The following is a 16,643-nucleotide window of genomic DNA, read 5'->3' as shown; positions in this document are numbered from 1 at the left end:
ATTATTATTATTATTATTATTATTATTATTATTATTATTATTATTATTATTATTATTATGCACGTGTGTTTTGAAGCAATTTTAAATTTTGAACTAAAATTTCCATTCTTAAATTTAAAGCACATAATTTCTCATGTGATCAAACAACACTATATGAATACTAAATTTAGATTAAAAATTATATTATCTGATAAAAGTAAATATTAATTCTTAAATTTAATTATTTATTAGTTTTAGTCTTACTAATATAATATTTTATATTATTTTGTATAGTTTTGGATAAAATTTTAATAAAATAAAATTAACTTAATATTTTTATATTAAGTGATAAGTAGATACAAAGCTACTTATCTTATTTAATAATTTTTGTTGAAATTATTATATTAAGTAAAAAATAAAAAATTAACATCCACATTTATAATATTTTATAAAATTAAACAATTTATCATATTCAATGGTTTATAGAGAATGAATATAACCGAAAAGTAGTTGATAAAAAGTGCAAATTCTGGCTGATGTACTGGAAAGCATCATAATTTTCTACTACCGACTAAGTGAGTGATGTTGGTGATGGCTGTGGGCCTGTTCTTTAGTATTGGAGACAGATAGTTTCATGTTCTTCCAAATGGCATTAAATAGTCGTACAAGGACAAAGTTGAGCCACTTCTTGGTGATGAGATCTATCACTATATTTTGTGAGCATAGTGAGGTACCTAAATATCATCAGAACTATTGGATGTGATGGTGAAAACAGTGGCAATCTATTAGAGCTTCTTGACCCCAAGTATCTTGAGTTACCCTATCAACTTTTTAACTCTTTAAAGTAATGCTATGAACTGTGAGGAAGCTAAATGATATTCCGGGTCAGCATCTTAGTTGTTGCTTCACTTGCTGCTTTCGCTGTTTCTCCACTCAATACCAAGAAGCGGTTAAAGAAGCAACATTCTATGCTTTCAGGTCTGTTAATATATATATATATATGTATGTATGTATGCATGCGTATTGTTAGTTTACAGCTAATTTGTTGGCATTGGCATGCTTTTAGGAAAAGGTTGCTCAAGCACTCAAGAAACGGAGGAATTGGGAGGAGAAAAGTTTGGAGATGATATTTCAGTACTTCATCTTATCCCTTTCAATGTTTTTCACTCTTATACGTAAGTCTAATGAAAAAACAAAGTTCTTGCAGGAAGAGGACATGCAAAATGAGGAGGAGACTGAAGTGGTTAACACAAAGAATTTGAACCCAAATACAGAAATAGAGCATTCACAGAGTCCCATTAAGGAGTTGCAGAGCAGGAGATTGACCCTTGAAAGGAAACTGCTTGAGTTGCATAGTCTAAAAGAGAAGTTGTCATGCATTGCTTATTTGCAGAAGGATTTAACTCGCAAAACTGCAGAAATTGGCAAGCTCAATTTCACAATTTCTGCACTTAAGGCTGAGATAAAGGATCTTCAAGAAATTATAAGGCAGGGTAACGTGGGAATGAAGCAGCTAGACATGGCAAAGCAGTTGATAGAGGAATTGCAGAGGAAAAATGGCAGTGGTAGCCAGATAAAGGGGCAGATAATTTTGCTTGAAGAGCAATTATCCGGATTTACAGCCATTGAAACCTCTTCTGGAGATGCTTTGGTTAAGAGCAGGCTTGAAGATATTAAAAATATTGAATTAGAAGTTATTAAAAAGAGGAGGAGAAACAAAGAACTTGAGCTTGAAAAGAGGGAAATTTTTGTCAAGTTATATGCTGCTCATGCTAAACTATCTGCACTTTCTTACATGACACAGGTTAATTTAATTTTGGATTTCGTTTTCTTGCTATCTGCAAGTTTCAGTGTTTGCGCAAATGACTGCTAATCGGCTTGTTCTCATGTGGCTCTAAAATCCTGAATTGGGATAATAAAATTGTTTACACTTAGCACTAGGGTGTATATAGGCCCTTTTCGGTTCCGAAATATCGTGTCTAGTACATATTCAAACATGAGCACAGGTATGAACGTCCAAATATATGAAAAAAAAGGGCTTACCTGTTTTATATTCACACATGAGTACATATATATGCCTGTATTATGATTCTATATTGAGTTCACACTGAACTGTGATGCACCTACCAGAACACATTATTGATTGAATCTGAAAGGTTTGCTTCTTAAATGGTGCTGTTGCAGAATAAGACTATTGGCAAGATTAGTGCACTGAGGCAGGCCAATGGGGACCTTGCAAACAAAGTTAACATACTGCAGAAGAGTAGATTTGACATGGTTGAGGAACTAGTGTACCAACGTTGGCTTAATGTTTGCTTGAGGGCTGAAATCAAAGAATATCAAACATCATCAAGAAAGACCTCGGAAAAGGAAGTTCAGAAGGCTTCAGACCAGAAAACTAGCAAGATAATTACACAATACCCCGACACGAACAGCACTTGGTCATATACTTCATCAACTGATAGTGAAGAGATAGATAGTAGCACCATTGATAGCTCTTCAAGTAGCCAGAGAAGCATTAGCAAGAATTCTAGCACATGTTGGAGAAGCATGGATGACGGTTCTAGTGTTGTTTCATCACCAAACAAGTCCTCCATTGGAAGTCCTGCGGACAGAACTGGCATCATACGCAGGTTTTCCACTTCAATGTTGCCTTCAAAGGAATTTACTGAAACTATGGAAATGCCAAATCTTACAAAAGTAAGGCGAGTTTCATTCAATGCTGATGTGGAAGCAGTTTCATCAGTAAAGATAGTTTTGGCAAAATCAGTAGAAGGGTTATTGGATGAGAAGGGAATTGTTTCTTTAGTCCCCGAGGATAGATTGAGTGTGAAGAAGGGCGTAGTAGAGTCTCAATCTGCATTGGCTGGAGAGAAACAGGAATTCCCATTGTCTGAGGCTTCTCTGGTAGAGCCAGACCAGTCAAGTGGTTCAAATAGGAGATCCATTGACGAGAATGAACGTGATGCCCGAGAAGTTAGCTGGATAGAAAATGCTCAACCAGATGGAGAGCTGCATCCAAGCATTTCCAATGTCATTCGTAAGGAAAATAAGATGGAATCCCTGATAAGCCCTCGTATATTTGCTTTTCTATTTTTTGTATTTGTTTTACTTCTATGCTTCTTACTTCTTTCTGCAATGATATACAAATCTTGACATATTAATGAAGCAGAGGGCAGCAAATGCTTCTATCAGCTGATAACTTTCTCAAAGATGTCCTCCCTGGCTTGGATATGTAGCAAAAAAGTTATTCTCCAATGTTCAAGATTGACGTGGCCCATGCAATAAATTAAGTAATTTAAGTGATTGTGGGAGGGAATTTCGAACCCTACCCATTGGACACCGGAGTTCCCAAACCACATCAGGACATCAAGTGTCCACCAAGGTTGTTTGGCCGCGGAATAAAGGTGATTATGGGCTGGGCTGGGTCGGATCAAGTATAAAATTTAGGCCCGTTTTCTAAGTCTGGGACTAACTCGAAAAATAAGTTTAAAATTTTATTTAAGTTTGATCCGGATAAAAATGCTAAAACCTGAGCCTGGCCTAGCCTGCTTGTATTAAATTTTTTTATATTATTTTTTATAAAAATAAATTTAAAAATATAATATATTAAAAATATTAAAATAAATATTTCCCAACAAATTAAAAAATTTTAAATAACACTAAAATAAATACAATTTAGTAGCGAATACTTTTAAAATAGTAACAAAATTAATAATAAAATAAGAGTTATACAATATCTAAACATTAAAAAATGGTAGCAATTTAATAACAAAATGATAGCAAAACAATAAAAAACAGTAAAAAACAGCAGCAATTTTTTTCGACCCCAAAATACTTACCCGAAACTTGACCTATTTAAAAAATAAATTTATCAAAACTCATTTTTCAAACTTATATTTTTATTCAAGCCCTCGTACTCTTTGTTTTATTTTTTATTCCATTTTAATGTTACATTGAGTTTATGGAGATTGGGGCTTGATTTTACAAACTTTTGGTTTGAAAGAGAATTTTATAAATATTGAATATATTCTAAATATAAATATAGTAATTATAATGAAAAAATTATTAATTATGTTATTATATCTAAGATTTGTTTTATATAAAAATCCAATAAGTATGTAAAATTTTATTATGATAAATATAATTTTAATATTTATTTATATGGTTTTAATCCTTTTAATTATTATTTTTAATCATTTTTATATTATAAATATATTTTAAATTAATGTCTCTCATATTTCAAACATTTTAATATTTTTAATTATCATTCAACGTTAATATAAATTTAATTTATATTTATTATTTAATATATATGGTTTTAGTGTTTTTTTTGAATTATTATATATAAGCTTATTTTAATTTAGTGTTATGGTCATTTTTACATTTATCTCACTATCACCGCTGCAATATTGAATTTAAATATGTATCTCGCCACTGTTTTTAATCTTGTTATTATAATACTTAATCTCACTTCTATAATAACTAATTTTACAATTACAATTATTTTTAATTTCTTCAGAACCAATCTCACCACCCATTCAAAATAAACCATCAAGTTTGTTTATCCTATATAAGGCCTTGATTGGTGATTCAAAATAGGAAGGTAGAGAAAAAAAATTCCAACATAGAGACAATACCTTTAGTTATTGACATTTCAGATCAGCTGCCCAAGAGAATTACACTTTGAAGACTTGCGTCGATTCCCCTTCTCAACAATATCAGTAGATACTCCCAAAGTTTTGGAAAGCACAAAAAAAAAAAAAGAATTAAAGGGGGCGTAAACATAAATACTAGATTTTTATGGTGAAAGATATGAGATAATAACCCCAAAAATCCAGGTTGACAAAAAGATGAAGCTCAGGCTGGAGTACTGTTTAACCAACTAAAACTGAAAATGGCTCTACAAATCCACACCCCATCTTATTTGGCTAACACAGTCTATCACCGCCACTCCCTCTTCCCCAAACCCAAATTTTCAATCAAATCCAAGAAGCCCACCGTCGACGCCGACCCCACTCCTGACCCCACCTCCTCTTCCAAGAAGGCCGTCGTACCTGGCCAAGGGTTTGGCTCCTCACCCTCCCCAAGCAGCGGAAGCAACAAAAAGAAGCCCAAGGGAAAAAGAGAGAGGGCGTCTATAATAAGGCGGTCGCCTGTTGAGAAACCTGCTTTCCTCACCAAAGAGGAAGAGGCTAAGGCTGAGGAACAGAGGAAAAATGAGAGTGCTTTTCTACTGGCATGGTTGGGGCTTGGTGGGATCATTCTTGTCCAAGGCATTGTTCTTGCTGCTTCAGGTTTTTCTACAAATCACTACTATACGCCGTTTTGCTGCTTATTGAAAGTTACCCATTTCTTTGTCGTATAAAATCGAACCTTATTTTAGGTAAAATAAGATTGAAATTGAACATTTTTAGGAGAAACACTGCTTTCTGTTTCATTAGAAAACTGGGGGCCTTCAGAACTGCTTTACTAGGCTTTTTAACCCTTGATAAATGCATAGTGATAAGTCGCATTTCCATAAAGCTTTATATGTCAAAGTATGGGAATGATTTCTATGAAGCTATAAGTTGTCATCCCAAATAACTTATAAGCTGTTTTTATTTACAGGCTTCCTACCAGAAGAATGGGATAAGTTCTTTGTGAAGTACTTGTACCCATCTTTCACCCCAACTGTTATCTTGTTTCTTGCTGGAACTGTTGCGTATGGAGTGTTGAAGTACCTGGAAAATGAGAAACTCAAGGACCAAAAGTAAATAGTAATTCGTATAATACTGTAAGAGTGGACTGCTGTCTTGAAAAGAAAGTGAGCATTTGTACATTCCTGAAGGCAGAACTTTCAGTTTTAGTGCTTTCCTTGTGAAGCAAATTGTATTAACCAGAAATGAATCTCATGCAAGGAATATTAACCATCCTTTTTAGTGATCTGCTGATGCAGCTGTGTCTTAATTGGCCATTGAAACAGCTGCACAAATAGTGCGTCTTAATAAATGCAACTGTTTTGATTCTATTATATGTCTGGAATCTTTGAAAGCATGGCATGGTAATTTCTTAACTTCTTTTACCTGAAAAAACAATCATGCAGTTTACAAGGAATTTCCTTACTTTGATATTAAAATTTGACAACTAAGTTTTGCTGCTTGCTTCTTCAAATCCCAAAGACTCGTTTCTGTTTTTTGTTGTCTAAATTTACTGAGATTTTTATTTTCCATATGCTTACTTGCTGGCTATGATGCGTGTAAGCTTGGTGCTATGCTCTTCAAGGTGACCAATAGTTCTGTTTTCTTGTAGCTACGTTGGACCCACTATGTCTTAGGTAAAAGAGTTTATGAATAACAAATAAAAAATACTGTTTCCTTCCAGAAGAGTGGGATGAACAACTCAGTGTGCATCAATTTGTTCAAAATCCAAGCAGATTAGTTCTCCATCATCTACAAATATGCCAGTTGTAAGACATTTTGCAGCCAACGGAACTTTGACTAGCTAGGTCTTGTTGCAGCCACTTAAATCTCCTCTTTCTGATTCGAGTATTTGGAAACATTGTATTTATTATTTCTGTTATTCATTGAACTCTAGTTTTAGCCAATTTTTGCTGTCTGTCAGAACTGATAATGCAAGTTTTAGTTTGTCTCCAACTACAGCATTGTCTAACTGCATGCTGGTCTCAATGGATTGATCACATAAAAGCTTACGCCTTATTCCTGATAAAGGCTTCAATCTCCAGACTGTAGCCTGTAGGTAACATCAAATACTATACAATAAGAAAATGAACAATAGAATAGCTAAACTTCAATTCGGAATTGAGCTAATAAGGAGTTTTACGTTTTACGAGATTTTTTATGGTATATAGAAAGGCTTACTATTTAATAGAAAGTTATAACAAAGAAATATGTGAAAGGAGTGCAGGAGATCTATTTATTCATTTCTGTTCCAATGTCTTATATTCTTTTGAGAAGTAATAGGATTTGATCGTAATAGATTGGATAAAGGGAGTACATAGCTTATTCATTGAATGAAGAAGGTAAATTCCTGGGTGTAAGAGTTTTAATTCGTTGTAGTATATAATCCTTTCTGAAAGACATCCATTCTTGAATACGAAAATGCCTCTTTTCTTCTAATGTACCACTTAAAAGCCTCAAATCATTAAAACTTTCAATTGCTCTGCATGAGTTAGTTTAAGGCCTATGTATCAGTTCGTTTAGGTCATCATTATTGAACTTCGCATGCTGGTTCTAATTTCGGTATATTTTGTACCAATTTTGTGCCGGCTCCATAAGAAGATCTTTGTTACCTCATTTACTTTTCTATTGTAAATTATTTGCATCAGTTTCCCACTTTTTGACAAGCTCTCTTCTTCCCCTTTATTCAATATTGATTGCTACTATTCTTTTTTCCTTCTCTTGTTTCTTGATCTTAGCATAGAACTACAGCTTAATAATGTGGAATAATTGCTTCTTGTTCCAAATTACTATCCTAGCGGGGAGGCCTCTACCTCCTTTGTCCTGCAACAATGAAGATGCTTACCAACCTCCTAATTTGTACAATGTTTGAAAGCTCTAGGAACCAATAAAATCTACAGGTTAGGTTGCTGCATGACGCATTCCATATGTACCTTTTATTTTGGTGGACTTTGTTCATTGATGATCATCAACTTTGACACATAATTGTACAGTTGTATGTTAGAAGCAAAATTTATAGTCAGTTTCATTGTTCTGGTAAGATATTAATAGTGGTAAATGGGCATCCACCGGTCTCATATTGATATTGTTTTTTCCCGTGGACCATTTCTTAGACTCTCACATTCATGTCTGTTTGTGCTCTTTCCAACTCGAATTTCTCTTGCAAATATGATCTTTGGTTTTTGATAGTTGGTGATTCAGCTGAAAGCAGAGCAAGAAAATATTCTCCTGCATATGATGGAAAGCATTAAATAAGTGGGGGTGAGTCAGAAAAATGCATCATCCAACAGTGAGGGGGCAAAAATTTAGTGAGATCAATGTCTCCAGTAAGTCTGGTAAAACAGTTTGGAGATGGGTTAAGCTCTTGAAATTGGATACAGTGGAGCTTTGAATTTAAAGTATTGCTTATCAGATTGAGAATGCTGTCGTTGTTAATTACTTATGATTTAGGGTAACTATGCACCGGTCAGTTCCCTCTTAAATAAAAGCTACAATGCTATATGCGATATTTGGTGTAGTTTACAAATGACAGCATAGCACCGTAGTCTATATTATTCAGCATGTCACCATGAACTAAAATTGTACAGCGTTGGCATAGCAGATTACAACCAGAAGGGACAGAACCAGAGATGGTTGGATGGATGAGCTTGTTACTTGAACAGAACATTTACTTGGTGTGGTCATTTGTATTCAATTAACTAAAGATCTTCCATACTATATGATTTGTTAAAGAAGATGCTGCTTTTAACATTTGGTTTCAGTTGCTCTCATTACAATTCAGTGTTTGGCTAAGTAAATCAGACAAATGATTGACCATAAAAGCAACACTTAAAAAAGGATAATATAATTTTTGGAGCCAAATTCAATTGGGTCCATTTTGGTACTTGTACCTTTTTTTATTCACGTTGGTATTTGAACTTGGCAACTATATCTATTTTGGCCCCTAAGCTTGGATTCTATTAAGATTTAATGATGTGACTAGTATTCTTATAACATGATTGGATTGGTCGCTCGGATTAATTGGATCAAGAATCGACTAGTATACTGATCAAAACAAAAAGGTTGAACTAATTGAATCAGAAACAGATAAAAGTAAATAATTAAGACAAAAACCAGTAGTTGAACAAGTTAAACTAGTTTAATAGTTTTTAATTGTTATGCTTTTTTAATTTTTTATTTAGTTATTGTTGGTCTAGCATTTGAACTGATTAAACTGATTGAATCGGGAACTAATGGTTTGATCAGTTCAACCACTAATCCAATTATTAAAACACTATATGTGACATTTTAATATTGTACCACGTCATCGCTTGATTATATAAGTTTTTTAATTTTCAAGTGCTGACGTGGCATAATTTCAGAGTGTCATATCATTAAATTTTTATATTTTTCAAGTTCGGAAACCAAAATAAATCTAGTTACCAAATTTAAATAATGAAGTAGATAAAAAAAATACAAATTTAATATGAGCCTAATTACCAAATTTAGGGTTAAAAAACTATCTGATTCTTCTGCCTCTATTTTTGTTGGCAGGTCTTTTGCCTCTATATAGAAAAGGTCTTCTTTTATTCCATAATGGTCTAAATAGGACAATTGCGAACTTATCAAATGTGACTAGTTTTAACTATATGTTGATATCATTTAGAGCTTCTTTCTTTATAAAATATGATACATGTGATTTAGGCGCATATTCACGCATGCTTGACGTAGACAATAGTAATGCAACTTCAAACAATTTTCATCTCTCCCTATCCTCTGTTTGTCTCTAATGAAAACTTGAAAACATGTTTGAATTAAGGAAGAGCAAGATAAAAGGCTCTTTTTTAACATGTAAAAGGCCATATTTTATTTTATTGGTAAGTCTATATGATTTAATTTTGTGGACATACTAGTTTTTTTACATTTATTTTTTATGAACTTTCCTTTAATATTAAATTTTTTTTGGTCACGATAACGATTCTCTTTTAAAAGAAAACTTAAATTTCAAGGTGAAGGTTATTTAATTAGTATTATATGAAATAAATTTGCTTAGAAATGAAAGGGTAAATTATTTCGTTAACCACTCTAAATAGAAGTTATTATTATTTTAGTAACTTCAAAATATTTTTTTATCAAATTGGTCACTCTACCGTTAAATGACAACAAAATGTTGATTGTGCATTTTCGTGTTAATCACTCTAAAATTAGGGTAAGCTACCTGTTAATCACTCTAAATAGGGGTGCTCTTATTTTGGTCACCCCAAAGCAATGTGTGAAAATATACTATTAATCTTTTTATTATCATTTAATGGTGGACTGATCAAATTTGATTAATTTATCTTTAGAAGTGAACAAAATAATAATAATAATTTAGAACCTTCAAAATAAAAATATCACTATTTAGGGTGAATAAGGAACAATTTACCTTAAAGAAAAATCCAATGCTAAATTGGCTTTTTTAAAAAAAAATTATTTTACCTTTTAATGTTGGATCGTCCGTTGTGAACCAAAACCGAAAAAGTATTGAAAAAGCCCAAACCCAAAACGTTCCTAGTTGAGTTGAGTCAAATATCTGTAACCCGACCCGAAACGCATTTGGTCCATCAAAAACCCTAGCGCTGGCAATAAAGTTCAGCTCCACTCCGCACCTATATATCTTGTACAAGGCTTTTATCTCATTCCTCCGTCGCTTTTGAGAATAGAGGCAGCAGTGGCTTGACGTTCCCCTTTGCTCCCTTCTTCCAGGTTTCTCTCTTTTTATTTTGATGTGTAAAAAGCTTGCTTCACAACAGGGACTTAGAATTCTTCTTTATGCTGTTATTTTATTTTATTTTATTTTTTATTCTACTTAGAAGGTTTTCCTATCTATTTTATATATGTTGCAAGGCTTGATCTTCGATCAAACAAGTTCAAACCCGCTAACCTTTGAATTCGACCTTTTACGTTACTGCAATGTATTGTCTTATTGGAAAAGGACTTGCTTTTTGTCGCATATAACCTTATTTTTTTTTTTATAGATAGTTCTAGGTTTGAAGGTTGTATGGAATATGATAGTTCTCTTCTTAGGTTTAGTACTTAGAATCTAGTTATTGAATCCTATGCTTTTATTTAGGCATTGTTAGCAAATTGGCCCCTGAACTATACCCCAATTCCCATCTTGGTAAAGCTTGTGCTTCTTTTTTTTTTGTTAGATGTGGAAACTAAATTATCAATGTGCAATGCCTCACATTCTTATGGGATGTTATTGTTTTATGGGGTAAACTAGGATAATTGATAATTTAGTTACAGAAAACACTTTAAATACCTATATGGGAATTGGGGTGTAGTTTAGGAGCCATATTGTTAATAAAGCTTTTTTCAATTTTGAACTTTGTGAATTAATTTGTATGAGGAGTTTTTATTCATTGCAAGTGATTGACTTACTGTCCTAGCAGAAGCCAAAAGTTTGAGTTAAGAACAATGGCTTATGCTACAATGAAGCCGACCAAACCTGGTTTGGAGGAGTCCCAGGAGCAGATTCACAAGATCAGGATCACTCTCTCCTCCAAGAATGTGAAAAACCTTGAGAAAGGTATGGATTTCTTTTATGCTAAAATGATTGTAGTTTCATTTATTATGTTATGGGCCTTGTTATTAAAATTCTTTTTCATGGTGTGATTTCATGTAGGATGTTTGATATCCAATTGAACTAAATAGTATTTGTTAGTCTAAAGTGTTTCTGTTTGATTGATAGTTTGTGCTGATTTGGTTCGTGGTGCCAAGGATAAGAGACTGAGGGTTAAGGGGCCAGTGAGAATGCCCACCAAGGTTCTTCACATCACAACGAGGAAGTCTCCCTGTGGTGAAGGTAGTTACTTATGTTAATTTCTTTTATTCAAGTCTGTTTCTTTTCTTGAAAATATGTTTTAACTACACTTTCCATAAACAATTCTGTGTTTCCCTTTTCCCTTGGAGCCGAAAGCTAGAGATTATATCTTATATTAGAAAATAAGGTTCTGCTATCTTTCTGGTTTGCTTGGTAATCCCAGCATCTTGTAAGATTACAAGTATATGTATGTGCTTGTGCTCTTCTCTACTTTTTCTTTTCTTAGTATCCATCCATCTTTTTAATTTCTTAATTTATTTTGTAACAATCATTAGGGACTATCATTTGCAACCTTTTTTGCATGTTTATACATATAAACTTGTCCTAGTAATTCGATTTTTGAATGCTTGTGCTACTCTTTGCTTGTTTTCTTGTTTGGCCTACATAAATGGATTAGATATATATGTCAAAATCTATTCTTTTTAGTTGGATGCCCTCTACTCTAGTAATGAGTATGAATCCTAACTGTTAGGATCTTGGTTGTTGACTGTATTTGTTGATTTATCCATTGTTTATGATTGGGGAGTGACATGCAGTCTGATTTAAATCATAAGAAATTCATGTACGCTAAATGTTTGATGTACACAATTTGTTTGGACAATTTATTGAACTATTTGGCTCCTTTGTAGGAACAAACACATGGGATAGATTTGAGCTCCGTGTTCACAAGCGAGTTATTGATCTTTTCAGCTCCCCTGATGTGGTCAAGCAGATCACCTCTATCACCATTGAACCTGGTGTTGAGGTGGAGGTTACCATCGCAGATTCTTAAATATGCCTCACTTATGCTTTTTGGCAACCACTAGTTTTAGTCAATTAGAAGACTTCCATCTGATATAGCCCTCGATGTCCTAAATAATCTTAAGCTTGAGTGGTTGGTTACAGGGCTTTTGTAGTTTGTGATTTTCCCATGCTAGTATTAAAGTTAAGGTTCTATTTTGTCCTGTGGCTCTGGATTCTCTTTCCTTTTTGTTACCTAAAAAGATCATGTCTGGATGATTTTGTTTATTGCATTATTTGACATTAAATATCACGAAACTAGCTGCTTCATTTTCATTTTGCTTAGTGGAGGGTCGATTATGGGAATGAGAATAACGAAATAGGATCTCTGCCTTTAGATTTCATTTGTTCTCCATTTTTCTCAAAACCATTTTTTAAATTTCCATCTACAGTTCTTAAAACTGCCCATTGAGGCTTGCCTTGCTGATAATTTTTACAGGTTTAATTTTTATTTTATTTTATTTTGGGTTTGAGCTTAGTGTAATATATTTGGATTTTGAGATACGTATTAGGTTTATAAATTTAATAAGAAAGATAAAACTTATTTAATTGTCAATATAATAATAAATAATAAAATATATTTTCATCGATTCATATATCATATACAGATAAATATTACATATAATAAATATTTTTTTATTTTATACAAAAGAACCCAATTAAATAATTATAAATTATGTTTTTTATAAAGTAAATTTGAATCGTTTTGTCATCATGTAAAAACAAAATAAATTATTAATAAAAATATTTATAAATTAGAAAATTCAAAATTATTTGAAATCGTTGGAGTCTGATTCTATTTGTCCAATTTAATTCAATACAAATTTTAAAAAATTTAAGTCCAAAAGAACTTGTGGAAAAAGCTTGATTTAAAGCCGCCTGTTTTCAGTCACAGTTAGCAAAGATAGCATCATAGTCCTTTTTAGGACCTCCTTGACAGGCTGAAATTATAACTATGCTGCCAAGTATTGAGTAGTTAAAAATCACCAATTGATATTTATTTAATGTTAATTCATATCCTAAACCATGATGAAAAAATATTACTCCTACTAGGTGAAACATGCATGTCTTATTTCCCAACTGAAGTTTTACGATAGTGCCATAAATTTGAGACATTTTGGAAGAATGTTGACTTGAGGATGAAAATGAGGCTGGAGGAAAGGTTGTTTGATTTGACTAGTTGGATTGAGATTAACTAATGTATTGGTTCGATTAGAAGATTAAATCGATTAAATTCGCGAATCAAACTAATCGAACCGATCAAATTAAAGATTAATAATTTGACCGATTCAACCATCAATCCGATTTTGAAAACCTTAATGGAGGCAAGAGCAAGCCCATTGTCACTATTGCAGTAACATGACAACCCCCACGGGATGGAACAGCAATCTTACCCAAAGTACTTTGCATCGCACTCGAGGAACGTGTTTTGGTCCTTGTGGAGGTAAAAATAGACGTGCTACTAGGAAGTTTGACATATGAAAAAATGTTGTTCTTCATCATAAGCATACTCAATCAAAATTAGACTATAGAAGTAAATTATAAGCATGAAACCACGATGAAAATTCATTAGAAACTCAACATCCAAATCAAGATAAAAGCCTCATTAAGTGTGAAAAGTACCAAGTTAGTGTTACCAAATCAACATGAATCAAAACAACAGAGAGAAATATACCAAAGACTGTAAAAGCATTGAATGGTACATGCCTAAAAATTAAAAGAAGGCCCAAAACGACATTACGAGTAAAAGACTAGTTAAGACTCCCGAGAACGATGTTGCTCGACCCTATCAAGCGTTTGCAAACCTCTTTAATCTATACATGAAACACAAATCTACAAATTTGAGCTTTTTCATTAAGGTCAATGGTGCATAACAAATTTCCAATAAGCTAAATTAAAAGTATACTAACCAAACAACAATATATCATCTCATGGCATCAAGAAGTATAATAATAAAGAATATTTAAAACATTAGTATTCATTAAGATCATAACAGTTCACATTTCATTTCACAGCGCCGTTGCATACATAGTTGTATTACATAATCGAAGCAAGCATAGTCATTCAATTTCACTTCCTCATAACAAAATTCTGTTAAACATTTTTATTAAAACATTGCCCCAAATAATCAAATTTGGAATTGTATATAGATTCATAGATATTCAACCAAATCTTCTAAAAGTATTGCAAAAGCTCAATAATATGGCACACTATAACAAACCTTCAGTAACACGATTTATTCTGCCTATTCCTCAAGAATGTGCAAAAGCATTATAAAACAAATCTCTCAAGCACGTTAAGCAAACTTGCATAATATAAAAACTTTATAGAACTCTATATATCCTATGACATATCAACTATACACGAGAATTATCCAAAATCGTTTAATAGGATTATTCAAAAATTTGAACATGTATTTCCAATTATTTATCAACCAAACACATATCAACATTGCAGCAGCAACATTATTTATCATTTAACCATTCAAGGCTTCACTATGAGCAACATTACACACACAATTCTCTATTTATTTAACTTGTACTTAACCCATAACAAGATGCTTACCAAAGTAATCATTCAATACATACAACATAAAATCAGTTCCTAAACAATTAATTTAGATGAAAACATAACATAAAGTATAACGAAAATTAGAATGCAAAAACTAAAACTAAGCCTCCGTTACTTTCTCTTTCGCTTTCGCCTTCAAACTTTCACCTTCTTTAGTTTCATTTTCAACATCAAATCAATAAAACAAATTAGAAAATGATGCAATTCGATGGAGTGAGACACTATCGCCGCTTCCTAAAACCACTGAAAAACACTTATCTAATCCTGAATCTATATTTACCGAAACTAAAATCTAACATTATAACTAAGACTTGGAAACTTTTGAACTCTGTTAAAAATCAACAAGAACCATCATAAAACTCAGCACTCTCTCACTCTACAACTCACCTAAAGCTTTGAGAAATCGCTTAAACTTTCTCAAATATGATTCTTTGTTCTAATGTTGTTTTAAACTTGAAAACATTTGGAATCTAACCTAAAATCAATAACAAAACACAAAATCGAAGCTCCTCTCTCAAGAATGAAAATGACGTGAATGGATATAGAGAAAGAAAGTGAAGAATTCAAGCTTACAGAATTAAAATAGTGATAATTAATTAAGAAAATATGTTTACCTAGCTGAAATTGATCGAATAGAATCAAGAATTAAAGAAATTGATTAAAGAAATTGAGAAAAAATATGACAACTATTGTGAAAATGGAAAGGGTTACAGTTCCCCCTCCAACTAACCTCAGGGGTTCGACCCAAAAATAAATCATCTAATGTTATATTTGCTCTTATGCCCTTGGGCTAATTACCAAATAACGACCTCTCTTCTATCTAGAGTTAGTTCCAACTCTTAAGACATTGTAACTCCCTAATTTTGATTTCCTTACAAATTAGTCCATATCTCAAAATTTTAATTTCAATTCCCAACTAATTTAAAACTAATTACTAATTATTGCTCGCTAACTACGGATTATAAAATCGACCCGATACCGATTCCCATAAACCTCGGTTTAACTTCCCTAAATGTCTCCGATTCTAATTGTAGCAATTTTCGCATTTTTTGACACCGGAAAATTTTGGAGCGTTGCAGAAAACTGAAAAATTGAGTGAAAACTGACAGAAACCACTGAGTACCCAAGAACATGCGAAAAACCACTCCTTAGAACTCGCTTGTACCAAGACAAGACTTTTTACTCCTAACTTCCTCAGAGAAAATTAAAGAGATGTGGTTTTCCTTTTAAGGTCATGAATATGATAATGTTAGATTATGTAGGACAATGTGTTTGTACGATTGATTTGCTCAATTCAATACCTGGTGGTGAAGGAACATGCTAATGATGGATATTATGAGCTGCAAAATCCCAGAGAATCGATTCAGGCGTAAGTGTTTGATGGTATCTTTCCTCTAGTCATACAGCCTATGTATTTTGCTATTTTTGTTTTCAGTTTTCCTCTGTATGCTAGTGCATCTTATTTCAAAGAGTTTGAGTTGCTAAAGCTGTTGTTGAGGAACTTGAGAAGGTAATATATGATGCATTCTTTTTCTACCATTGGTCCACATTCAGGCCAGGCTTGGTACCAAATTTGTTAATCTTATGGTTAAGCTGCAAAGTAGGAAAGTAATTGCGAATTTTAACCATTTGTTTAACAAGTGAGATATGACTATGTTTCCATAAAGACCAACTCTGCAATGAGATTGTGTTACAGTTCAAAGACTTTGAGCCAGCCAGCGTGCACAAAGGAGAAGCTGAGGAAGTGGTATAAGAGCAATGTATATGAGTGGAATTGATGCCTAATTAAT

General features: G+C 32.8%; 3 protein-coding genes across 4 annotated transcripts; all 3 read left to right on the top strand.

Annotated features, from left to right (window-relative positions):
- The first annotated feature begins 663 nt into the window (after positions 1-663).
- On the top strand, positions 664-3,191 carry LOC108485291 (protein CHUP1, chloroplastic-like). 2 transcript variants are annotated; one of them, XM_053030510.1, is made up of 4 exons: positions 664-957; positions 1,046-1,113; positions 1,178-1,783; positions 2,164-3,191. In XM_053030510.1, exons 1-4 carry the CDS (start codon positions 852-854, stop codon positions 3,133-3,135), a joined length of 1,752 nt encoding a protein of 583 aa, XP_052886470.1. In that variant the 5' UTR covers positions 664-851; the 3' UTR covers positions 3,136-3,191. The 2 variants fall into 2 exon arrangements, with proteins under 2 accessions (XP_052886470.1, XP_017644605.1); XM_017789116.2 differs by having other exon boundaries at positions 665-957; positions 1,187-1,783.
- A 1,470-nt stretch (positions 3,192-4,661) lies between these two features.
- LOC108472017 (protein LPA2) lies at positions 4,662-5,970 on the top strand. Its single transcript, XM_017773548.2, has 2 exons — positions 4,662-5,276; positions 5,590-5,970. The coding sequence occupies exons 1-2, from the start codon at positions 4,877-4,879 to the stop codon at positions 5,733-5,735; spliced, it is 546 nt and encodes a 181-aa protein (XP_017629037.1). The 5' UTR covers positions 4,662-4,876; the 3' UTR covers positions 5,736-5,970.
- Positions 5,971-10,229: 4,259 nt separating this feature from the next.
- Positions 10,230-12,540, top strand: LOC108482001 (40S ribosomal protein S20-2-like). The gene is made up of 4 exons (XM_017785142.2): positions 10,230-10,382; positions 11,072-11,208; positions 11,371-11,484; positions 12,132-12,540. The coding sequence occupies exons 2-4, from the start codon at positions 11,097-11,099 to the stop codon at positions 12,272-12,274; spliced, it is 369 nt and encodes a 122-aa protein (XP_017640631.1). The 5' UTR covers positions 10,230-10,382; positions 11,072-11,096; the 3' UTR covers positions 12,275-12,540.
- The last annotated feature ends 4,103 nt before the right edge of the window (positions 12,541-16,643 follow it).

This window comes from Gossypium arboreum, chromosome 7 (assembly GCF_025698485.1).
Source record: "Gossypium arboreum isolate Shixiya-1 chromosome 7, ASM2569848v2, whole genome shotgun sequence".
Taxonomy (NCBI): domain Eukaryota; kingdom Viridiplantae; phylum Streptophyta; class Magnoliopsida; order Malvales; family Malvaceae; genus Gossypium; species Gossypium arboreum.
The sequence above is the reverse complement of the archived record's forward strand: the minus strand, read 5'-3'. Positions and strand labels throughout refer to the sequence as shown.

Coding starts and splice junctions, on each gene's coding strand:
- LOC108485291 (XM_053030510.1), top strand. CDS start 852: ATGATATTCCGGGTCAGCATCTTAGTTGTTGCTTCACTTGCTGCTTTC. Junction 1,114..1,177: donor AGTTTGGAGATGATATTTCA/GTACTTCATCTT, acceptor GAAAAAACAAAG/TTCTTGCAGGAAGAGGACAT. Junction 1,784..2,163: donor CACTTTCTTACATGACACAG/GTTAATTTAATT, acceptor GTGCTGTTGCAG/AATAAGACTATTGGCAAGAT.
- LOC108472017 (XM_017773548.2), top strand. CDS start 4,877: ATGGCTCTACAAATCCACACCCCATCTTATTTGGCTAACACAGTCTAT. Junction 5,277..5,589: donor CATTGTTCTTGCTGCTTCAG/GTTTTTCTACAA, acceptor TTTTATTTACAG/GCTTCCTACCAGAAGAATGG.
- LOC108482001 (XM_017785142.2), top strand. CDS start 11,097: ATGGCTTATGCTACAATGAAGCCGACCAAACCTGGTTTGGAGGAGTCC. Junction 11,209..11,370: donor TGTGAAAAACCTTGAGAAAG/GTATGGATTTCT, acceptor TTTGATTGATAG/TTTGTGCTGATTTGGTTCGT. Junction 11,485..12,131: donor GAAGTCTCCCTGTGGTGAAG/GTAGTTACTTAT, acceptor GCTCCTTTGTAG/GAACAAACACATGGGATAGA.